Source organism: Nicotiana tomentosiformis, chromosome 11, assembly GCF_000390325.3.
Source record: "Nicotiana tomentosiformis chromosome 11, ASM39032v3, whole genome shotgun sequence".
In the NCBI taxonomy this organism is placed as follows: domain Eukaryota; kingdom Viridiplantae; phylum Streptophyta; class Magnoliopsida; order Solanales; family Solanaceae; genus Nicotiana; species Nicotiana tomentosiformis.
This window is the reverse complement of record NC_090822.1, coordinates 53,817,754-53,843,596: the sequence shown is the minus strand read 5'-3', so window position 1 is coordinate 53,843,596 and position 25,843 is coordinate 53,817,754. Positions and strand designations below refer to the sequence as shown.

The 25,843-nt window shown below is 37.3% G+C and overlaps 2 protein-coding genes and 1 non-coding gene across 3 annotated transcripts; 2 read left to right on the top strand and 1 right to left on the bottom strand.

Moving 5' to 3' along the window:
- Positions 1-724: 724 nt before the first annotated feature.
- Positions 725-831, bottom strand: LOC117276307 (small nucleolar RNA R71). The gene has a single exon (XR_004506551.1). It is a non-coding gene; the product is annotated as a small nucleolar RNA R71 (small nucleolar RNA).
- A 621-nt stretch (positions 832-1,452) lies between these two features.
- On the top strand, positions 1,453-2,225 carry LOC104094344 (uncharacterized). The gene is made up of 2 exons (XM_009600267.1): positions 1,453-1,563; positions 1,803-2,225. Exons 1-2 carry the CDS (start codon positions 1,453-1,455, stop codon positions 2,223-2,225), a joined length of 534 nt encoding a protein of 177 aa, XP_009598562.1.
- A 20,257-nt stretch (positions 2,226-22,482) lies between these two features.
- Positions 22,483-23,298, top strand: LOC104090490 (protein PHLOEM PROTEIN 2-LIKE A10-like). Its single transcript, XM_033654623.1, has 3 exons — positions 22,483-22,647; positions 22,694-22,912; positions 23,002-23,298. Exons 1-3 carry the CDS (start codon positions 22,483-22,485, stop codon positions 23,296-23,298), a joined length of 681 nt encoding a protein of 226 aa, XP_033510514.1.
- The last annotated feature ends 2,545 nt before the right edge of the window (positions 23,299-25,843 follow it).

The following is a 25,843-nucleotide window of genomic DNA, read 5'->3' as shown; positions in this document are numbered from 1 at the left end:
GTAGTTAACACAAGTCTCTGTGGGTTCGACACTCTTCTTATCATTGTATTACTTGCACGATCACGTATACTCGTGTGCGTTTGGGAGCAACATATTTTTGGCGCCGTTGCCGGGGACTTGAATATTGACTACTTTACTAGCTTTTACTTTTGTTGTCTATTTCGTCAAGTCTAACATTTCTTATTGGTTGCTCTGCTCTCAGGAACGTTTTTTGAATGCAAAGGGTCAGGAGCTAGGATAGACTTCAAGGCTTTGACCCAGAACCTGAGAGAATATTTAACATGAGGTTGAGAGAAGAAAGGGATAATATTTTGTTCAAGCACTTGTTCAACTACTTGTGGACATGACAGACGAGCAACATATGGTTGTTCAGGAGGTGGCGATGCCTAGATTTGCTAATCTCACCTCCAGCATTGTAAAGCCCAGAATCACTGCGCACTTTGAGCTGAAACAAAGCATGATCCAGCTGCTACATACAAACAGGCAATTTATGGGTCTTCCACATAAGGATCCACAACAATACTTTCTAAACTTCTTGGAGATTAGTGATAATTATATCACTAATGGAGTCACTCCGGACTATGTGAGGGTCACACTGTTTCCATTCTCTCTATTGGGCGAAGCAAAGAGGTGGTTGAAAGCGGAACTGGCTAACTATATTACATCATGGAGTGATCTGGCTAGAAATATTTTGGCACGATTCTTCCCCTCAGGAAAAACTGCAAAGATCAGAAGTAAGATAGGCGCCTTTAAATAGAAGACGGGTGAGTCTTTATATTCAGCTTGGGAGAGGTTCAAGGGGCTGCTTAGAGATTGTCCTTATCACAACCAGATGAATGAAGTGTTGGCTCATACCTTCATTGAAGGGCTACATCCAGAGACAAAAAATGTGGTCGATGCTGCAATGGGAGGTTAAGTGTTGGAGAAAAGCTCTGATGAGATTTATGCATTATTAAAAAAATTCTCCAAAATTAATCATGACTGGCAAGAAGAGATGGGTAGACACGCAGTTTAAAAATATGTAGGGGTCCTCGAGTTAGATTCAATTTTTGCATTATCAGTGCAAGTTGCCACATTAGCCAACCAAGTCAATAAAATGACCTTGGTTATTAATAAGCAGCAAGTTCAGCTAGTGTAGTATGTAGAGAGTGTCACACGAGCGATTTATGCCCAGTAACTCCAGAGTCTATGTTTTTGGGTAATGCAAATAGGAGCTAGACAAATCAGTATGGGAACACTTACAATCCTAACTGGAGGAACCACCCAAACTTTTCTTGGGGTGGAAATCAAGGTGCTCAGAATAAGTGTAGGCCACAAACTCCTCAACAACAATATAGACCACCACAAGTTGAACAACCCACGAACTCAACGAGTCATATTGAGAAGATGCAAAAGTAATTGATGACTGACCAGCAGGCCCAGTCAGCAACTATTTGAAATTTAGAGTGACAAATGGGGCAACTTGCCAGTGCCCAAAATACTCAACCAGCTGGGGCTCTTCCTAGTGATACTGAGCCTAATCCTAAGGCTCAAGTCAATGCGGTTACCTTGAAAAATGGAAGAGTATTATAAGAATTTTCAAGGAAAAAGAATTACATGGCTAGCCTGAAGGAGAATTGGTTCCTAAGCCACTTGAGGAGACTGAGAAAGAGAGCGAAAGATCAGAGTTAGTAATTGTTACAAGGCCACCACCTCCATTTCCACAAAGACTAAAGAAGCAAAAATATGATGCTATGTACAAGAATTTCTTAGATATTTTGAGCCGAGTGCGTGTGAATTTGCCTTTGGTGGATGTTTTGTAGGAAGTGCCTAAGTATGCAAAGTATTTCAGAGATATTGTGGCAAACAAGAGAAGACATACAAAGTTTGAAACAGTTGCACTTGCTGAAGAGTGTAGTGCTAGAGTTCAGAGTAAACTTCCTCCTAAGTTGAAGGATCCTGGGAGTTTTACAATTCCTTTGTCTCTTGGGAAACAAGAAGTTGGTAGAGCCTTGTGTGATTTAGGGGCTAGTATAAATTTGATGCCATCATCTTTGTTCAAGCAACTAGGATTGGGGGTCCTTAGACCTACTACAATCACTTTAAAGTTGACAACTAGGTCACTAGTGATGCTAGAAGGAATTATTGAGGATGTGCTAGTTCGAGTGGGAAACTTTATTCTTCCTGCTGATTTTATTGTTCTTAATTACGAGGCAGATGAGGAAGTGCCCATTATTTTGGGATGACCGTTCTTAGCTACTGGTGGAGAGATTATTGATGTGAGGCAGGGAAAGTTGAAGATGAGAGTTTAGGATGAGAAAATCACTTTTAATGTGTATACGGAACTTAATCTCCCTAAGCATTATGAGGATATGTGCATGATTACTATGGTGGAATCGAAGGGGGTAGAGCAGAGTCCTTATATGAGTTGTAGTGATCCATATGAGAAAACTGAGTTAGAGGAGGTGGTGTCACAAGATGAGTGAGAAAATAGCCATATATGAAAGAGGAGACCTTCCTAGAGCGTGCAAAAAGGCTAGACTTCATGGGATAAGGAAGAAGTGAAAGAGCCTAGCATGAGTAGAGTAGCAGAGTCGTGCCACGACGTTTAATCAAGCACTTTTGGGAGGCAACCCAGCGTGTATTTTATTGCTATTTTATTTTTGTAGTGTCACGTTTTGTTTTGCAGATTAGGAAAAATCTTACCCGAAATTGAAGTTGAAGAGCATGTTTGAGCTTAAGTGTGGGGTCATCCCCACCTTTAATATTGAGGATCATGTTTCTAGCTAGGCCCAAGAGGGTCTCGGGGAGTATTTCTCATCCTTGTTTTAATATTTTTCTCTATGATCCATGCATCGAGGACTATGCATAACATAAGTGGGGGGTGGGGGAACTACTTTCTGAGTTTAATTGTATAAAATGTTCTCATTTTTTTAGAACCCGTAGTTAGAAATAGTTTAGTTTATAGTAGAAAATTATTGGGAAAAAAACGAAAATATAGAAAAATCAAAAAATAATTTGGAAAAAGCTCGAACTTTTCCCGACAACGGATCTCTTGCATGGCTTTTTTGACAGATTAAGGTCCGATTAAAAACACCAAAAAGATTTTCTTTTGCTTTTATTAGGATAGTTAGGTAGTAATTCCCTTGGTTTTTCTTTGGGCACCGGTTCTTTTCCAAGGGTGTAGCTTGAACCGGGTATTTTGCTTTTATCTTTTTAGGAGTAGGATAGGAAGAAAACTGAGTTGCTTTAGATACCTATGACATGTTTGGTGCTGACACATTAGGCTATGGCATGCGCTCTGTCTTCGTATTATATTTGATTTGAAATGTGATGCCTAAGTGAAATAAATAGCCTAGTTTTTGACGCCTTTTCTCAGTTGTTTGATTTGTTTGTCACCTAGTGCATTATTGCTTAAAGATTTCTCAAATGTATGTGCTTGTTTGACTTGAGAGTTGAATAGAGCCGTCTTGATTGAGTCATGTGCAATGTGTGTGTAAGGATTCATGATATTTTGTGCTATCTTGTGTAGTCTAGAACTTGCCCTATGTGTTAGTTAAAGCAAAATCTATAAGTTGTGCTAGTCTAGGAGATGATGTAGGCAATTCTTTACTCGATCATAAATGTGTTTGTCACTTACGAATATATTTTTCTCGTTTTTAGCCCCTTTGAGCATGCAGACCTTTTCCTTGGCACCTACATTACAAGCCATGTCCCTAATTTTGTTCTTAACTTAAGCTTGTTGAACCTTTACCTTCGAAGTCACTTAGTCGTTAAAAGAAGTAAGGTGAGAGATTAGGAGATCGCTTTAGAGTGGAACCAGGGAAGGCCCTACAAGGTGCACTAAGTTATAAAAAGGCCACTATCCGATGAGCCTTAATATAAGGAGTGTAGAAAAAAAAAGTCAAAAAAAAAAAACATAATACAATTAATGTGGATATTCAAAAAGAAACAAATACACACCTCCTAATCTTACTATTTCGTGCTAGCGGGAGTGTAGTGTATTTTGCTTAGGAGGGTTAGTCACGATTCTTAAATGTATCCTAACCGTCCCTTATCCTACATTACAACCCCGAAAGACCTAATTGATCCTAGACTTGGCTAGTTTATATTAGTAGAAGCATATGGTACGACCACGGGATGCACATACATTTTTTTGTGAGAGTGATTGACTTTTATTCAATTGTGTAATATCCTTAAATTATGTTCAAAGTTATATTTGAATGTATGGACTATTTCTATATTCACTCTCTTGGTTGTTTGTAAGGGAACATGGTCTCATGATGGACTCGTGATATTGTTAACTTCTCTAGTTGGGTGAGTACGCGAGTTGAGGGTGCTTAGTGGTAATGAGTCGTCTCTTGAGGTAAGATGGTTATGGGTAGGTTGTTGGAATTGGTTCAATTAAATTGCTAATACTTGGGCATGTTTAAAACGGGAAGGAAGTGAATTTCGTATCTTCATGCTTGATTGCAGGTATATTTGATTTGAAATGTGCTGCCTAAGTGAAATAAATAGCCTACTCTGTGACACCTTTTCTCAGTTGTTTGACTTGTATGTCACCTAGTGAATTAATGCTTAAAATTTCTCAATTGTATGTACTTGCTTGACTTGAAAGTTGAACAAAACCGTCTTGATTGAGTCATGTGCAATGTGTGTGTAAGGATTCATGATATTCTGTGTTATTCTGTGTAGTCTAGAACTTTCCATGTGTGTTAGTCAAAGCAAAATCTTTAAGTTGTGCTAGTCTAGGAGATGACATAGGCAGTTCTTTGCTCGATCATAAATGTTCTTGTCACTTACAAATAAAATTTTCCCATTGTTTGCACCTTTGAGCCTTTAGATCTTTTCCTTGACACCCACATTACAAGCCATATCCCTAATTTTGTTCTTAACTTAAGCTTGTTGAGCCTTTACCTCCGAAGGCACTTAGTCTCTAAAAGAATCAAGGTGAGAGATTGGTTGATAGCTTTTGTGCGGAACCAGGGAAGGGCCCACAAGGTGCACTAAGTTATAAAAAGGCCACTAGACGACGAACCTTAATGTAAGGAGTTTGTGTAGAAAAAAAAGTCAAAAACAAAAATACAAATAATGTGGATATTCGAAAAGAAAAAACACACACCTCCTAATCTTACTAATTCGTGCTAGCGGGGATGTAGAAGTGCTTAATTGAAAAAAGGGCTATGTTGTGTATGGTTTGTGGCAAGTGAATTGGTTGAGAAGAATATGTGCTTGATTATTAAGTATAGTATATTAAAGTGCTTAGGAGGGTTAGTCACTATTCTAAATGTATTATACCCGTGCTCTAGCCTACATTACAACCCGGAAAGACCTAATTGATCCTAGACTTGACTAGCTTAGATTAGTAGCGATATACACTACGGGCAAGCTTATGGTATGACCACGGGATGCACATGAATTTCTTTGTGAGAGTGAGTGACTTTTTTTAAATTGTTTGATGTCCTTAAATTATGTTCAAAGTTATATTTGAATATGTGGACTATTCCTTATTTGTTGGTGAGGGCACATGGTCTCATGACGGATTGATGATATGGTTAACTTCTCTTGTTGGGTGAGTGCGCGAGTTGAGAGTGCTTAGTGGTAACAAGTCGGCTCTTGAGGTAGGGTGGTTATGGGTAGGTTGTTGGAATTGGTTGAATTAAATTGCTTATACTTGGACATATTTATAATTGGACGAATGTGAATTTCATATGTTCATGCTTGATTGCCGGTAACGACCATAGTCAAAGGTAGAGTGCATGATTTGAAAAGAAATTGAATTTCTCCTCTATAGTTGATATGTAAGTGGTTGGGGTGTAGTTAATAGTTCCATTGCTCGAGGGCGAGCAAGAGTTTAAGTGTGGTGTGTTGATATTCGGCTTAAAGTATGTATATTTATATGCATATTGCCTAGCATTTTATTCATGTTTTGTGGATTTCGTATGTGTAACGTAATAATTTATTCTAATTCATGGTATTTTTATGTGTAGAAGTCACCCGGAGAAAATGTGGGACGAAAGTGCAAGATTTGAATCAAAAAGAGAACAGAAGAAAAAAGCGGCACAAATTATAGACCTGAAAGTTTTGGCCAACAGCTCAGCACCAGGGCTAGTGCGACGTGCTACCCTGGACGCTGGGTAACGGGACACTCTCCTATTTCGTTCGGGACAAGGTTTTGACGGCCCTACAAACCCCCGACTCGTATAAAAAGAAGTCTAAACCTATTTTGGAGGGGGAGACGCCACTTTGAGAGGAAAGCACACACACAGAACACTCAGGAGCAAGGATTCTCAGTTTTTCTTCATCTTTCTCAGTATTTTCAACTATTCAAACACTTGTAAAAAATTTTAACTTTATCATGAGTGGCTAAAACCCATAAGTTCTAGGGTTGTGATTTAGCCATAATATTGTTGTTCGATGTTGATTTTACCTTGATTATAGTTCGCTAATATATGGTTGTTTCTTCAATTCTGTGATTAATTGCTTAATTGTCTAGCCAACAATTAGGTTCTATTTACTATCTATGCTATGCTTAGGAAAGCTACGTTTAGATTAGAGAAGAATTAAAGAAAGCATGATCTTAACTTTGAGTGGGGTGCGGATTTGCGGTTAGGATAGGAATATACCTAGTCACCATGCTTAATTAAATATCGTAATCTTAATGCATTCTTAATAGATTGATTCCATAGGAATATAGGCGCTATTCTATTTCGAGTAGGCGAGTAGTAATTCGGGAGAATGGTACAAGAGCAATTACTCAATTAATTAGTAACCATGAGCGAATTGTATGAAAGGTAGAGTTAATTAGAACGCAATAGGATTGGTAAATCGATCACAACTCTGGAATGTTATCTCTACTGAATTCTCAACAACCATTTTCTTCATGTTTAATTAGTTACTGTTACATTCATTGCTTAGTTATAATCACACTATTCAACTCTGATTAACTCGACTGAATAAAGATTTTGGTGAAATTAATAGGTAGTTAACACAAGTATTTGTGGGTTCGATACTCTTCTTATTATTATATTACTTATACAATCACGTATACTTGCTTGTGCGTTTGGGAGCAACAGTTGTTTGGTTTGTCAAGTTATGGTGCATATAGGTTGTGTCACATGCCCTCTGTGGAAAGGAAAAGAACGGGGGTTTTGAGGCAGTTGGGAGCTTTAGTGTCAATGGCTGAAATGATATCTAATTCCGCCGAAGCTGTCTGTGTTATATCTAAGGATGTTACAGAATATTTGCAGTCTGCTTCAGAGAAAGTTCCTAATAGGAGTAGTTTAAAACAGTTATATAAAACTGCTACATTTGAGGAGTTCATGAATTTTGTTACTCGCGTTTTAGAGGCTGTAACAGTTGGGATTTTGAGGGGCTATGGATTAGAAAATAAAGTGGGGACTGGAGAGTTGGGTAGCACAATTTTTGCTGATACGGCCATGGATAGAATTGTTGGATTATATATCACAGCGGAAGAAATTACATTATCATATTCACGTGTAAATTAAATAATTAGCACATATGGAGATTATTCGAGTTACCTCTTAAAGCGTGAACAAAGCAGATTATTCTCGGTCTCCAGTTCCAGAGTAGCAAGACCACGACCTCAGAAAAATGTTCCACAGTCTTCTATTGTGTTACCCAAATAATATTCGAAAAGAGAGAATTTTGGGTTGGCGAAATTCCAAGGCAAAAACGAGTACAAAAACGGCCAGCCCTATATGGAGTATATATTTTAGGTTAAATCCCATTTTCCAAAACCTGTCAAGTTTTCTTCTTCCACAAAGGAAGGGTTTCCTTTATTTTCTATTATTTAGGCACAGTAGGGACCACATAATTTAATTAACAAGGCTCCCTATTATGGAAATTAATTTCTACTGTAATAAATTATAATTTATTCTACTAAAAATTCGAAATTGTACTCCTTAGTTCAATTTCGAAATTCTTCCATAAAACCTTATTTAACTCCCCATGTTAAGATTTAGATACTAATCAGTCAAATTAAATTACTGACAATTTAATTTAGTGATTACTTCATTTAGACTTTCGCTTAAATTATTTCATGTGTCAGATACAAAATCTATCGGCCGGGTTTATACATAAAAACTTATAAGCTTTCATAAAGGAGTATCATCAATCTCAAAAGCCGAGACATGGATTCTATCAACTAATTATTGGGTAATGGAAAATTACCTAATTAATTAGGGATATATATATATATATATATATATATATATATATATATATATATATATATATGATAAAGACTAAGTGGCGTGATGTGGCAGCCCCCCCACCCCACTCAAATTAAGTGACTAACAATCTTGATTGAAAGGTGTATATATATATATATATATATATATGATAAAGACTAAGTGGCGTGATGTGGCAGCCCCCCCACCCCACTCAAATTAAGTGACTAACAATCTTGATTGAAAGGTGGCATCTAAAGTGATGTACATATGATACTTACGTGTAAGAGATTTGGCAACATTTGGAAAATTACCTAATTCAAACATTTCAAACCAGACGCTACGCTCAATCCAACAAGTTTTCAATAAAATTTCTTACGAGAATTATTAGTACCTTAGCAACGAAAGTTTTTGCGGTTCTAAAGGAGTACGGTATAATCCTTCTCAAGAATATCACACGAATTTTTCCTACTCCATGTATGTTAAGGCTATCCCTTCTTTCTTTTGGCATGATCCAAATAATACAAATAAAACGAGCAAAATACGCAACTTCCATAAATGGCTCTATTCATAGAAATGCTAGAGATGCTTATGTTCTTGATTCCCCATGTGTCCAATTATTTTATCATCTGCTCATGGGTATCAGAAAAATACGTAGTTGATAAAGTTTATTTCATGATATTAATCAAAGACATAATGGTCTTATGACATTCCGAAAGATTTTATGACGTACTTCTCATGCATTGCATTCATTTATATATGTACATTGACCCATGACCAGATGGCATTATATACGCGTATATATGTATATGTGATATGGAAAAAGGTTACGGCGTTATATACGCACCACCACCTGATCAGCTGGTATACGTTGATGATTTGCCCACAGTGGCCGAGATGATATGATGGGATGCCCTTAGAGGCTTGATGATGTTATGAACGCATATACCTATGCATGGCATGACATTTATATGCATATACATGGCATTGTAAATATTATTTATTCACAGAGTTATTCAGATTTACATGTTGAGTCTTTTACTCCATGTTCCTCATGTCTATCATTTACTGATTTTTATTCCTTACATACTCGGTACATTATTTGCACTGACGTCCCTTTTGCTTGGGGACGCTATGTTTCATACCCGCAGGTCCTGATAGACAGGTTGAGAGTCCTCCAAGTAGGCTATCAGCTCAGCGGAAGGTGTTGGTGCGCTCCATTTGCTCCGGAGTTTCTTATGTGGTCAGTATGAATAGGACATGTACTGATTACTATGATGGGGCCCTGTCCCGACCTTTATGACATTTTTGTATTGTTAGAGGCTTGTAGATATATGTCGTGTATGTAAAAGATTGTACGGCCTTGTCGGCCTATATTTTGAGTTTATAAATGATCATGTTGGCCTATTTGGCCCGTATGTCATGTGTATATGAAGATGTAATAAGAAAGATACGTTACGTTGGTACTCAGTTGAGTAAGGTACCGGGTGCCTATCGCGGCCCATCGGTTTGGGTCGTGACAGTGGTATCATAGCAGTTCTGTCCTAGGGAGTCTACAAGTCATATCTAGTAGAGTCTTATTGATGGGTGTATTGTGAACCACACTTATAAGCAGGAGGCTACATGGCATTTAGGAATGTCACTCTTTCTTCTTACTCTAGATCGTGTGGTAGAGCTCATTTGAAGGAACTCAATTTCCTAAACTCTATCTTATTCCTAATATGACAATGCCTACGTCTAGAAAAATGGTTGGTAAGAGATTGCATATGGCTGTGAAAGAGTTGATCCAGAGGAAATCGATTTTGCATGATGCTTATGATGGATAAATGAAAGGTCTTCAGCAGATCATGTGTGTACTAAGACGTGTAAGCCTTTTAAATAAGGAGCCTTAAGGTAGGAATATCTATCCACCCCTATAGTGAAAGGCAATGAGAGATTCAGAAGATAGATACAAGTTTCAACAAGTAAAAAAAGCAAGATGAAGAAGGGTATGAGGCACCCAGTTAATGAAACTTTTCTGTATTTACAATTCAGGCAGAGGAATATAAGCCTTTTGAGTTACCTTCAACAATAACAGTGGTATGTACAATTGGCCACACCCATCTCATTTATGCCCTATGGAGGCTAACAGAATTAGTATAAGAGAAGGCAGGATGTCAGGATCTAGCTGGGGTTAGGGTAACCCAAAATGGTGGATAGATTATTAGTGTTAGCTGACATTTCCGAAGGATATTGCAAATGTGCTAATAGTTCTCCTTATGACACACCCAGAGGATGCACTCTAAAATAGTACAGCTAGATATGAATACTACAAAGATAGGCACTGGAAGCCTTGAAAGGATAAGTATTACCTTAGTGTAGCTCCCGTCCCTAGTGGAGAAAGAATGTTAGGCAACCCAAAGAGCCAGTAGATGGAGCAAGGGGGGCTAAAAGCAAAAAAATATCTTATTCGAGTTTTGAGAATAAAGTGATAGACATAAATGTTTGGGGGAAATAAGAAGAGAGTTAATGAAGCATTATGAGTAGGATGTGATACATGGATGACAACGGTAGATTAAAAAAAATGATGATAGTATTACAGAGTCTATAGTCAAGTGAAGGAAAGGACGAGAGGTGACAGGCCTTGAGACAACAAAAGAGTATAGGCCATAAAGTCATATCCTCATTTCGAGAAATAAGTTTGTGACTCCAACGCGACTATCAGAAGGAAAAGTTAGACCCTGGAATAATAGAAATCAGTATGGGCTGGTGAACAAGATAAACTAAACATGAATTAGGGACTGAATGATTTGGTAATGGTCGACATTATGAGAATTTCAGATTTGCGTTCTAGCGATAATAGAATGGACAACAGAAGAAGATTCATGAGAAATTCAGAGAATGGTCATTCAAGAAGATGCCTCCCTTAAGTTTAAGGGATTGTATGTGCCAGTTGCACTAAGTGTCACCCTCGCGAGTGAGGAATTTCGTTATCCTTGGTACAGAAGGATTTCCACGAGGCGAGTAAGGATCATCGATGATGTGAAAAGATGCCAAAGATGATAAGGTAAAACATCTATACGTAGATCATCGCAACACTAAATCTTAATGCTCTCCTAAAGGGGGAAAATGGAGTGAGGTGGCATTAAGTCAGAATTAAGTGGTTCTAGTAACTATGGAATGGTAAAAGAATGCGAAAAAATAAGAAAAGGATTGAGATTGCACTGATTCAAATTCTACAGATATGCTACGATTCCAAAACATTATGCAAACACGATGTCAAGGAAAGGAAGTAAGGGTTCCCACCCGAGATATTATTGATAAATAAGGAGCCAGTGCAAGACGTAAGTTAAGACAAAGGGAATAACCCAAGAGGGATTATGCAGAATACAGATATGAAAATTGACCAACGAGCAGTTAGTAGTTGATTCAGGAAGAGTCTAGTTATGGATAGACAAGAGGTCATAGACAAATCAAGAGATTATGTAAGACGTACATAGTGAACCCCAGCATGGGGAATTCAGTCTCACAGATACGACATCGTGACCCTTGAGAAATATTCAGATAAGAGTTGGGGTAGTTAAAGGTACCGTATGAATGTTATGGAAATAAAAGATAGTCTCACTGGGAAGACAGTCAAAACTTCAGTTCAGGAGCAACCCTACAAGCACAAGGGCATGGAAATAAGTAACTACGGATAATTATAGGCGAGGAAGACAATCAAAAACATTCCATCAAATATGCGATGTAATAAGCTCGCAGCTTTACAAGAGTCAGAAGGTCTTCCCTAAGTACTACAACGAAAGACTAGCTGAGGAAATAAGGAAGAAGGCTTCAACCTAAGCACAGTGACCTAAAAAGGAAATGGTCATGTAAAAAAAACAGTCTCACTACAACATTGTATGCACTCCATGAGAAATTGGCACGTACCGTGGCTAAGGAATAGGAAGAAAAAATCAAAAGTAATATTCGAGATCATATGAGTTGCACGAAAATTTCGGCTTGTGTGGGAACTAAGATAAGCTAAGTATGCATGCAACAAGTGGCAAAACGACCAGGAAAAGTAATTGCTTACATTTAAAGAAAGTTAAGAAGGAACGAAAGGCATTATTCGATCAGTGATCCAGAGTGAGTTACGTTATGAATGCACTTAAGATTTTGGAGTATTATCCATGCATCATATATGTTGACAATTATACAAGCCGTAGAAGACTCCGGTATAAGTTAAAAGAAAGAATTGAGCTCAGGGTATAAACAAAGGATTGAATTGTTAGAAGATTGTATCATGGATATTCTATAGCACCCATGGAAGGCTAAAGTAATAAATAATACTAGGAGCCGCAGATCAGAAGATAGCTCAAGCCTACATGAAGGCTGATCAGAAGGAAGAGGAAACTAAAGAGTTACATCAACCAAATGAATCACGAGTCTAATTATGGGACCCAGAAAATTTTAGACATCATGATTGAGAACACTGTAGAATTATTCTTAATATCATAGGTACAAGAGAGATATTACAACAACCATATTCTACAACAGCTCTACGATAAAGCCAGTTAGAAGGGTACCAGCCTCATAAGAAGTCAGTATGAAGCTCCCGCCGTATTGTGTGTGCACCAGAGGTGCAGGTATTATAATAGAGCTTCAAGTTATGGATGTGAATTATACCTATGTGGAAGGGAGGTCATGAAGGAGATAGAAGATATGATGCGAGATTTTAAGGCAAAGGTAAACAATGTATGAAATACTCAAACGCAGAAGGTTGTGAACAGTTCATACTTTGGATAGAAGGCTTGGAGCACGGGGATTCAGTATCCAGGAATGACAGCAGCATCGTCAATAGCATGTCTTCCAGCCTATATCGAGCAGTCTAATTAAGAAAGTAAAGAGGAGTTAGGGACAATGTGATGTCTCACTTGATGTTCTAAAATAAAACAAGGAAAATCTATGGTGCAAGCAAGTTGAAGGAAGGTTGCAAGCTAAAATATGGTAAGGCGACAAGGTTTTAGGAAGATAGGAGTAAGGATAAGAAAGGGCGAGGGAGGAGGTGTCGAGAATGGATAAGTCCTCGGGATTAAGCCCATGAAAACAAGAGAACTGGTAGTTTCTCTAAGTTATAGAAAGCTCAGTATAGCCTGAATGAACCCAAAGGAGTCTAAGATTAGTAGCATTTAGAAGAAATGGAATGTTGCTCTGGTAGTAGAATGAGGGTGTAATTGTGACAGATAAAGGATGACGTTTGGGCCTTCGATTGAGTAATGATTTCATGAATTGTACAGGATTAAATACCACATAAGGTAAATCACATTGGGGTGCTATGAAATACGATTATGGAAGTATAGTATCGTATCGCCCCCAGGTGGATCAAGAAAATCACTTCAAATATTCCTCTATGCAACATAAGCCCTAGTGGCAAGGTATTACGTAAGGAGTTTCAGTTATCAGTGGTAGATTGTAGATCAATATTGAGGTGAATCAACAATGGATGGATAAAAGTTACAAAGTATGAAATGAGATTAGGTCGTTATTCTTAAGATGAACAGTAATGAGGAAGCGTTAAAGGACTTAGACTTATGCATATAAGATAAGCAACGAGAGTAAGCTAGAATTTGATAGCAGACCTCAGCAACGATAAATCGAAGTAAGAGTTAAGGTATAGTAAGACCTACCTTGATGCAGTAAAGTCATGTGGATGGATAAACAGATCTATGAAATAAGGTATAGTAATATTTGTAAGTTCAACAAAGTACCGAGCGAAGAACTTCAATATACCTATAGATACCCAGAGGGACATCTTGTCAAGCTCTATATATGTTCACAAAGTGAGGCCTAGAGATTGGCTAAAAGCTGGAGAAAAAAGGAGAGAAGAGTCGCATAGGCGCACTTACAAGGTCAGAATCGTATAGGCTGCATGAAAGAAGGTAGCAACAGTTACAAGATTAGAAGAATTCTGACCACAGGCCGTGGTGTGAGAAAGAGACCTACAAGTGGGAATACCCTGTACTTTGGATTTATTCAAAGAACAGTTGCCTAAATGGAAAAAAGAGTATAAAAGTATTCGCAAGAGCTACGGGTTATGAGAACGATAAGTGCATCAGTCAACATTCGAGGACGAATGTTCCAAAGGGGGGGATATGTTACACCCCATATTTTTGTACTTAAAAGTACGCCATAAGTAAATTGATGAAAGCTCGGAAATGAGATATGACATCCCGTATTTTATTTTTTCGTACGTTAAAGTTTTGTCGTAAGTTAATCTACGTAAGAACGGAAATGAGTTTATATTAAGATTATAAGCATTATGAAATTTCAAACACGTGATGAGTAAATTCGTAAAGGGGAGAGGGTAAGAAAATCGAAGGAAATGAGTTTCGTCGAAGTTTGGTAATTTGGGATAAAATACGGCCCGAGCTAAAATACCAGGTATTTATGGACTAGTACCATACAAGGTACCACATGGCCATGATAGTAAGGTGTATAAGGTGTGTTAAAAGTGAGTAGTATTTTAAGTAATTTGAGATGATTCTTAATTATGTGGGTAATTGGTTGATTATTGGGTAATGGGATATTACCTAATTAATTAGGGATATATATATGATAAAGACTAAGTGGCATGATGTGGCAGCCCCCTCCCCCACCCCCCACTCAAATTAAGTGACTAACAATCTTGATTGAAAGGTGGCATCTAAAGTGATGTACATATGATACTTACGTGGAAGAGATTTGGCAACATTTGGCTTAATTGGACTTAAAATAACCAAGATGCTACACTCAATCAGCAAGACTTAAAATGGCTTCATTTGGCTTCATCTAAATCTTATAACCTTTTCCTAATTCAAACATTTCAAACCAGACGCTACGCTCAATCCAGCAAGTTTTCAACAAACTTTCTAACGAGAATTATTAGTACCTTAGCAACGAAAGTTTTTGCGGTTCTAAAGGAGTACGGTGTAATCCTTCTCAAGAATATCACACGAATTTTTCCTATTCCAGGTATGTTAAGGCTATCCCTTCTTTCTTTTGGCATGATCCAAATGATACAAATGAAACGAGAAAAATACGCAACTTTCATAAATGACTCTATTCATAGAAATGCTAGAGATGCTTAAGCTCTTGATTCCCCATGTGTCCAATTATTTTATCATATGCTCATGGGTCTTAGAAAAATACATAGTTGATAAAGTTTATTTTATGATATTAATCAAAGACATAATGGTCTTATGATATTCCGAAAGATTTTATTGATGTACTTCTCATGCATTGCACTCATTTATACATGTACATTGACCCATGACCAGATGGCGTTATATACGTGTATATATGTATATCTATGTATATGGGATATGAAAAAAGGTTACGGCGTTATATACGCACCATCACCTGATCAGCTGGTATACGTTGATGATTTGCCCACAGTGGCCGAGATGATATGATGGGATGCCCTTAAAGGCTTGATGATGTTATGAACGCATATACCTATGCATGGTATGACATTTATACGCATATGCATGGCATTGTAAATATTATTTATTCACAGAGTTATTCAGATTTACATGTTGAGTCTTTTACTCCATGTTCCTCATGTCTATCATTTACTGATTTTTATTCCTTATATACTCGGTACATTATTTGTACTAACGCCCCTTTTGCCTGGGGACTCTGCGTTTTATGCCCGTAGGTCCTGATAGACAGGTTGAGAGTTCTCCAATTAGGCTATCAGCTCAGCGGAAGGTGTTGGTGCGCTCCATTTGCTCCGGAGTTGCTTATGTGGTCAGTATGAGTAGGACATGTACTGATTACTATGGCGGGGCCCTGTCCTGACCTTTATGATATTTTTGTACTCTTAGAGGCTTGTAGACATACGCCGTGTACGTGAAAGATTGTACGGCCTTGTCGGCCTATGTTTTGAGTATATAAATGATCATGTTGGCCGATTAGGCCCGTATGTCATATGTATATGATGATGTAATAAGAAAGATATGTTACGTTGGTACTCGGATGAGTAAGGTACTGGGTGCCCGTCGCGGCCCATCAGTTTGGGTTGTGACAACAAGCTCTTAGTAAACGGGTCTGCCAAGTTGTTCTCTGACGCAATCTTAGTGACTACTACATCCCCTCTTTGCACTATCTCATGAATTAAATGATATTTACGCTCAATGTGCTTTGCTCTTTTATGGCTTCGTGGCTCCTTCGAATTTGCAACCGCACCAGTATTATCATAATAAAGTGTTATTGGTGCTTGAATCGAGGGAACCACACCCAACTCTCTTAAGAAGTTCCCGAGCCAAACCGCCTCCTTGACTGCCTCAGAGGCAGCCACATATTCAGCTTCCATAGTGGAATTAGCAACACAAGTTTGCTTGATGCTTCTCCAACTTATGGCTCCACCTCCCAGAGTAAACACATTTCCTGAGGTAGACTTTCTAGAATCTCTATCTGATTGGAAATCTGAATTAGTATACCCAATAGGCACAAGGTCATCTGAATGGTAGACTAGCATATAATCCCTAGTCCTTTTCAGGTACTTGATTATATGCTTAACCGCTGTCCAATGCTCTCTCCCAAGAATAGACAAAAATCTATTAACAACGCCTATGGCAAAGCAGATGTAAGGTCTAGTACATAACATGGCATACATCAGACTCCCCACAGCAGATGCATAGGGGACCGCCTTCATCTTTTCTATATCTTCGTCAGTTTTAGGAGACTGATCTTTAGATAGAGAAATTCCATGCCTGAAAGGGAGAAATCCTTTCTTGGAATCATGCATGCTAAACTTGGAGAGTATTGTATCAATATAAAGAGCCTAGGATAAGCCTAATATCTTTGTTTTGCGATCTAGCAAGAGCTTGATCCCAAGGATATGAGCTGCTTCTCCCAAATCTTTCATATCAAAGTGTGTGGACAACCATTGCTTAACTGAACCCAACATGCCCACATTATTTTCTATGAGCAATATGTCATCTACATATAAGATTAAAAATTCCACTTTGTCCTTATCCCACTTCTTGTATACATAAGACTCGTTAAGACATTGATCAAAACCAAAAGTTTTAATCGCCTTGTCAAAATAAGTGTTCCATGCCCTAAATGTTTATTTCAGTCCATAAATGGACCTTTTAAGCTTACACAACATCTGTTCCTTGCCACTTTCCACGAAACTGTCTGGTTGCATCATATAGATGCACTCATCAAGACTTCCATTAAGGAAAGTTGTCTTGACATCCATTTGCCAAATCTCATAATCATAATGAGTAACAATGGATAAGAAAATCCTAATAGACTTAAGCATGGCTACCTGCGAGAAGGTTTCCTCATAATCGATCCCTTCTTTCTGAGTAAACCCTTTCGCTACAAGCCTTGCTCTAAAAGTTTGCACTTTTCCGTCTACACCTCTTTTTTTCTTATAGATCCACTTGCATCCAATGGGTTTAACCCTATCGGGTGGTCCTACAAGATCCCAGACTTGATTAGAGTACATAGACCCCGTCTCTGATTTCATAGCAACAACCCACGTATCAGCATCTTTATCATGTAGTGCTTGGTCATAATTGACAGGTTCGAAAGTTGGCTCTTCAGGGATTCTATCTTATGATTCTCCCAAGAGTGTATAACGAAATGGCTATCTTATTTCTCTCCCACTATGATTACGCACTACACCAGTTGCAACTACACTATTATGATCTTGTGGTTGAACCACATCATTATTAGGAACCCGAGTCTCCATGCTATCCACAGGGATATCAATGACTTCATCCTGTTGTGCAGCTTGCTCAACATAACTCCCACTAATTTGTGGTAGTATGGCTTTGGGCACTTGTTCATGCGGAATATCAAGTCTATTGACATTTCTCCCACTACTAAAATGCAATAGCAGGTCAAAATCGACTTCCGGGGTTTGCATCTGGTCGTTTTGTTTTTCAGATGACTGAGTTTCCATTCCTTTGCTAAGTTCCTGTAAAACAAGTTTACTTCTAGGAACATGGTTCATAAAATAGTCTTCTTCAAGAAACTTGGCATTAGTGCTAATAATTACCTTTCTTTCTTTAGGATAATAGAATAAACCACCTTTCGCCCCTTTTGGATAACCCACAAACACACATATATCCGTTCTCGCCTCCAATTTATCTGTTTTCCCTTTCAGCTCATGTGCCGGACAATCCCAAACTCGAATATACCGCAAACTAGGCTTGTGCCCAGTCCACAATTCTGTAGGGGTCAAAGGTACTGACTTAAAACGAACTAAATTCAGAACGTAATTTGTTATTTCTAAGGCATGTCCCTAAAAGGACGAAGGAAAACTAGAATAACTCATCATTGATCTAACCATTTCCATAAGAGTCATATTTCTTATTTTAGCTACACCATTTTATTGTGGTGTACCAGGTGCAGATAATTGAGAGGTAATTCCACATTCTAATAAGTAACTAATAAATTTCGCAGAGAGATACTCCCCACCATGATTAGATCGTAGTGTCTTGATATATTTATTATGTCGCTTTTCAGTTTCTGTCTTAAATTCTTTAAACTTTTTCAAAATATCCAGACTTTTGACGTAATAAATAAATATATCCATACTTTGAGTAATTATCTGTGAAAGTCATAAAATATTAAAATTCGCCCCTTGCTTGGACATTCATTGGACCACACAAATCAGAATGAATTAACTCTAATTTATCACTTGCTTGATTTCCTTTTGAGGGGAAATTTCGTTTTGTCATTTTTTCTTCTAAACAAGATTCACAAGTTAGTAGTGCCTCCACTTTTAATGAACTTAAAGGTCCATCCTTAACCAACCTTGAAATACGGTTTAGATTTATATGACCCAAACGCAAGTACCATAAATATGTTTCAATTAATTCAGAAGAGCGTTTTCTCTTATTTGGTAAATCATTATAATTCAGTTCTTTAGGTTGTAACAGTTTAGGAATAGAACCAATAATAAAAAGACCATTAATCAATGTAGGCGAAGAGAGATAACGTTTATTGTGACTAATAACATATTTATCAATATAATAAAAATTAATGTCATAACCATCTCTCATAGCGCTAGAAACCAAAATTAAATTCCTTCTAACGGAAGGTACATATAATGTGTCCTTTAAAGCTAATAAATACTCTATTAGTACCAAACAAAATACTAATATTTCCTAATGCTAAAGTTGGGGCTGCCGAACCATCTACTTGATAAACATTGATTTCTCCTCTACTTAGCCGCCACATTACTTGAAACCCCTGCAAATAAGTGCAGACATGATTAGTGGCTCCTGAATCTACACACCATGACATGGTAGAAACAACCGCTAAAAGAGTTTCAATGACAAGTAGATGTAAATCACCTGGTTTATTATTCAGCTTGACCAGATAAGCCGGACATTTCTTCTTAAGATGTCTAGGCTTCTTGCAGTGATAACACTTGCCCTTATGCTTTTTCACGCCAGCAGTTGCGCTTGCAACAGAGGGTTTTTGAGCCTTTATCTTCTTCTGCCTACCTCTCGGCTTTGAAGAAGAACCTACCTTAAAATTCAATGCCACAAGAGTAGCTTATTGCTTGATAATAGTCTCTGCCAACTGTAGCTCATTCAGCAATTTTGCAAGTGACAAATCCATTTTGTTCATATTATAATTCAGGCAAAACTGCTGAAAACTGTCAGGTAGAGTCTGCAGGATCATCTCAATCTGCGTGTCCTTATCAATGTTAGTTCTAAGGACCTCCAGTTCATTCAGAAGACTCAGCATCTTAAAAACATGATCCTTAACTGATGAACCTTCAACCATTTTGGTATTCAGAAGAGCTTTCATGGCAGTCTGCTTAGCCGCACAATTCTGATCTCCAAACTTCTCTGTGAGATTTTCCAGAATGTCATAAGCTGACTCCATAGACTGATGCTAATGTTGCAGAACAATGAAACATAGATGTCAGAATGTAACACCGCGCCATCTCATCAGCCTTAACCCATTTTTGGTAAACTTTCTGTTCATCATCCGTAGCATCATCTCCGAGTTTTTCTGGACACACCTCATCGAGCATAAATTTGTACTCTTCAGCAATTAGGACAATATCTAAGTTTCATTTCCAACCAACATAATTCGGACCCTCAAGTTTGTTTTGAGTAAGAATAGTAGCAAGGGGATTGAAAGCAGTCATGGTTAATCTGAGAAACAATTAAATAAATAGATCAAAATCAGTCATGTTTTATTGAATATTAAAATTCAAAACACACTACATATATATAATCCATGCACCTTGAACAACAAGTTTCGATGAAAAAAGAGCTATTCTCGCAATATACATATGTAATGACAGATTATTCACTCCATGAATTTAAACAGACCTTACTCAGATGGAGAGTAAATTGTTAATTTAAGTCAAGTGAATCAACATTCAATATACTAGTCCCATTGAACCAACATGCATACTCAGATGGAGAGTAAATACAAGTAATCAACAACTAGTATTACCTAGTGATTATCTATAATGAGTTTATTCAATATGGAAGAAGACCTACGTCAACGTGTGTCATTATATCACCAGAATTTAACCCTGGAGTCCATAGGAAATGATCCCTACCACCACTGGATTAAAAACAACTTTAAAACAAATTGAAACAATTCCAGAAAATTAGAAAAACGCCCAAAACACCATCTAAACGACCCCGAAAGCCCGAAAACGGCTTACATTAGGAGCGAAGTTGATGAGTATTGATCACTGGGCCATTTCTCATGGACCTGCCAAATTTCAGGTCAATCGGAGTCCGTCAACATATTGACCTCCGATTTTCTAACCAATTCGAATAAATAGTGGCTTTTGCGTTTTCCTCGGATTAACGAAATTTTCAGATTATTCTAATCAAATATCATCAACAATAAGCAGATATTACATGATTTTTAAAATAATCAAATTCTCGGAACAAATATTCATGCTCAAAACAGTGTAGTTTTACAGAAAAAAAATCTTTGCATGTAATTCAAAACTTGTATATTAACATGATGTTCCTTTTCATGTTCATCCTAATTATCTAATTAGACGTGAGTAGGCTCTAATACCAAGTTGGATTATATATCACAACGGAAGTAATTACAGTATCATATTCATGTGTAAATTAAACAATTAGCACATACGGAGATTATTCGAGTTACCTCTTGAAGCGTGAACAAAGCAGATTAATCTGTCTCCAGTTCCATAGTAGCAAGACCACGACCTCAGCAAAACATTCCACAGTCTTCTACTGTGTTACCCAAATAATATTCGGAAAGAGAGAATTTCGGATGGGCGAAATTCCAAGGCAAAAACGAGTACAAAAACGGCCAGCCCTATATTAAATATATATTTTAGGTTAAAACCCCTTTTTCAAAACCTGTCAGGTTTTCTTCTTCCACAAAAGAAAGGGTTTCCTTTATTTTCTATTATTTAGGCATAGTAGGGGCCACAAAATTTAATTAACAAGGCTCCCTATTATGGAATTAATTTCGAAATTCAAAATTAATTTCTATCATAATAAATTAAAAATTATTCCACTAAAAATTCGTAATTGCACTCCTTAGTTCAATTTTGAAATTCTTCCATAAAATCTTATTTAACTCCTCATGTTAAGATTCAGATACTAATCAATCAAATTAAATTATTGACAATTTAATTTATTAATTACTTCCTTTAGACTTTCGCTTAACTTATTTCATGTGTCGGATACAAAATTCACCAGTTGGGTTTACACATTAAAAACTTATAAGCTTTCATAAAGGAGTATCATCAATCTCAAAAGCCGAGACATGGATTCTACAACTAATTATTACTTCGCCAATGTATATTATTATTGTCCAATTTACTAGGATTATTGGCCCACGAAAGAATCTCGTATTTTAGTAAATCAAAACAATAAATGACACACACAACTAATAATAATTATATCGAGATTAAGAGTATAAGTACATTGAATGGACTAGAGAAATTATTTTATTAAGTCAGTATAAAATATTTATCTCTACTTGATCCGTTCAATACATATAAAATGTACTAGCACAAGAAGTCGGAACTAAATCATTCTCATAATCAAGATAAATTATATTAAATCTTGTGCTACAACCATTTCGATGGTTTGTCAAATTTCATATTGTGAATATAAACTTTATGACTTATAATAACCGATGATTTAATCTTCCGTGTATAAGCTAAATTTCATACACTAAATCATCTATTATATAATCAAATGACACACAGACAAACACATGATCTATTTAAAATAAAACTTTATTGAATTGAATAAATAAATAAACTATTATTCCATAAAGAATATTATAACAACAGCATGGTTTATAGTATATCCTAACAAGAATGACGAGTAAAGCTGGGAATGGGTTCGTTTCAGTTGGTGTTGATAGCTTTGCGAGGAATCTGCTTATAGGATTCTACTCAAAGAGCCATTCACGGAAGGAATTGAATGTGGATGACCATTATTGGAAATCAAATTCATCGAATGCGCCAAGATGGATGGATGTGGTTTGTGATGATATGTGTATAAGTAATGATAGGTGTTTGTATCCAGACATTTGTGAGCACTGCAGTTGCTGTTTATCTTGATAAAACAGTGGACATAAACTTCTACGATGAGATATTTTCTGGGTTAACCAATCCTAAACATCAAGCTAAAATGAGAGACATTCTAGTTTCCCTTTGTAATGGGGCAGTGGAAACATTTGTGAAGACATCTCATCAAGCTATGGCAGCTTCCAAATCAATTTCTGCTTGTTCAATTGTTGATGAAGTGAGTAATCAATTCAGAGAAATCACAAGGCATTTGAGAAAGTGACTTCAAAAAGATTAGAAGATATGAGTCAACCCGTTGATTTACAGAGCAATGGATGGCTCTCATGTGTGTCGTCGACTTTAGCAGTGCCACACAATAGGAGATTTGTGCTCTATGTGACTGGCAGGGTGATATTTGAAACTGCTAAATCCCTCGTGGAGTTCTTTATGTGGCAGCTGTCAGAGAGCTTGAAAAGAAATGCAAGTGTCATTCACCAAGAATTTGTGGAGAGAGGGCCGGATGTCGTAACTTTTGTTGGTGCTAAATCTTCTGTTATTCTTACAATATGCCTTGCATTGTTTTTACATATTCTTGGTTGTACCCACGTGTTATGGCCTGCATAAGTTTATTGATCCCTTTTATGCTAGTGTATTAGTTCGGGTGGACAAATGGGTTATTTGGGCTGTATTTGGGCCCCGGCGGGGCTGACATTGTCGAACCCTGTCCAAAGTTCACTTAGATTAAAATGGGTTAGATCAAGATAGGCTAAACAGTAGGTTGCAACCCAACCCGCCCAAATTGATCCAACTTTTTACAATATTCTCAACTTTAATTTTAAACAAGCATACATAAAAATTATCTTATGTTTTGGAACAAATGTCAATTCATGTCAAATGATTTCTTTCCTCAATTTGAATTTAGAATTCTATTTGATAGTTCTTCATCTTATAATACTAACAAAGATAAGAATAATAAAAAAGTAGTAAAAAAAGTATTTTTTTTTTATAAAATGAGTACTTTCTTTTCTTGTTGTAGAAAAAGTATTTTCTTTTAATATTATAGATAAAGTGTCGTGCCTAATAATTTCTACAAAATGAATGTTTTCTTTGTATGATATAGAAAAAGTATTTTCTTTTATTTCAATAAAATAAGTACTTTTTTTTCATGATGTATAAAAAGTATTGTCTTTTTTTCACAAAATGAGTTCTTCCTTTTCATGTTGTAGAAAAAGTATCGGAGAAGGGCCAAAACTGCCCCTAGACTATTTGATTTGGTGCAAAAATAACTTCGTCCACCTATTGAGCTAAAAATGCCCTTACCGTTATCTTAGTTGCTCAATTATGCCCTTATTACTAACGGACTTATTTGGAAAAAAATAATTAATATCCACGTTTTACCGTCCATTGGTCTAAATATAAATCCTTACCAAAATTTAAAAAGAAACCCATAACCTACGTTTTCATCGGACCTGCCCCAAAAACGGACCCGCCTCGCTGCAAACTCCCTCTTTCTTCTCCGATCTCCATGAAATCGAATTAGAGGAGGAGATAATGAATTATTTTCTCAGACCCATGTCATACCCATTTGATTTCCTTAATGAATCTACTTTCATTTACTGAATTACTTCCAAAGTTAAAATTCGAAATTTTATTCCCATACTCGTTTCATTTTATTCCCAAAATCAACATTTTCTTGTTTAAATTGTTACTTTTCTTCTTTTTATGGTGACAAAAATTCTCCCATTCGCAGAACTTAATTAAAAGATGAAGAAGAATAAGTTACATTGTCTTTTACGAACAAAAGATTTGGATTACGTGATTAAAATCAATGCGGCCAATCAAAACCTAGGTTATGGTGGTTTTTTTTTATAGTTTAGTAGAGATTTATATTTAGCCAATGGGAAGGTGACACGTGGATATTAATTAATTCTTTTTCAGATAAGTTTGTTAGTAATAAGCGCATTATTGAGCCACTAAAATAACGGAAGGGACATTTTTGGCTCAATAGGTGGACAAAGGGCAATTTTCTTTTCATTAGTTTCATTAGGCTTGAATTGGGGTGCGATTCGTTATTTTGATGTTGTTTGATGTGATTTGAGGCATCGAGTAAGTGTGTAAAGTATTTTAGGACTTGTTGGTATGTTTGGATGGGGTCCTAGGTGCTTCGAGTGTGATTCGGATTTAAATCGGATTCATATTTGGACTTGAGGAATGGCTAAAGGTTTCAGTTCTGGTGTAATCGCACCTGCGAGGGATTTGCCGCAGGTGCAACGCCGCAGAAGCAACCTGGTGGTCACAGAAACGAGATTGGCTGGGGTTGGGGAGGAGCGCAGGTGCGGGGATGTTCCGCATCTGCGAGCCCGAAGATACGAAGAAGGGAACGCAGAAGCGGAGAAGGTTGGGCAAGGCTGTGTGAGCGCAGATACGCAGGATGAGCCGCAGATGTGGATGCGCAGGTGCGGAGTTGGATGGGAGCGTGGGAGCTCGCAAGTGTGGTAGGACTTCCGCAGAAGCGGACTCATAGATGCAAGGGTGTGTTCCAAAAGTGAAAAGCTAGAGGTTGATAAGGGATTACAGATGCGCCTCTTGGACCGCACCAGCGGAACCGCAAATGCAGTTAAGTGAGTCGCAGGTGCGAGAATCACTGGGAAGAAGGTTAAAACGAGGGTTTGAGCCATTATTCTCATTTTGAACTTGTGGAGCTCGGTTAAAGGCAATTTTTGAGAGGGTTTTTGCTACAATTGAAGAGGTAAGTGAAGCTTAATCACTTTTGATGTTAAATAATGATTACCCATTGATTATTACACCTAGTTTATGTGAATTGAAATTTGAGGATTTTAGACCATGTGGTTGGAGAGTGAGATTTGGTGATCGATTTGTGGATGGAATTGGATGCAATTAGTATGGTTGGATTCGTAATAGAATGGGTATTCGGAATTTGTGAATTTTGTTGGGGTAAGGGCTTGTTGGAGTATTGAGTTATATATTTTTAGGTAAGTAACAATTCTAAACTTGGAATTGAGAGTAATTATCCCTGAGAACCATGTTATTTGTGACGTGTTGGGGTGACGCACATGCTAGATGATTGGCGTGTGGGAGTGCACCTAAGTAATCTTGATCCGGGTTGATTTTTGTACTATGTTGCTATAATGTCCTGTTTTATCCGTGC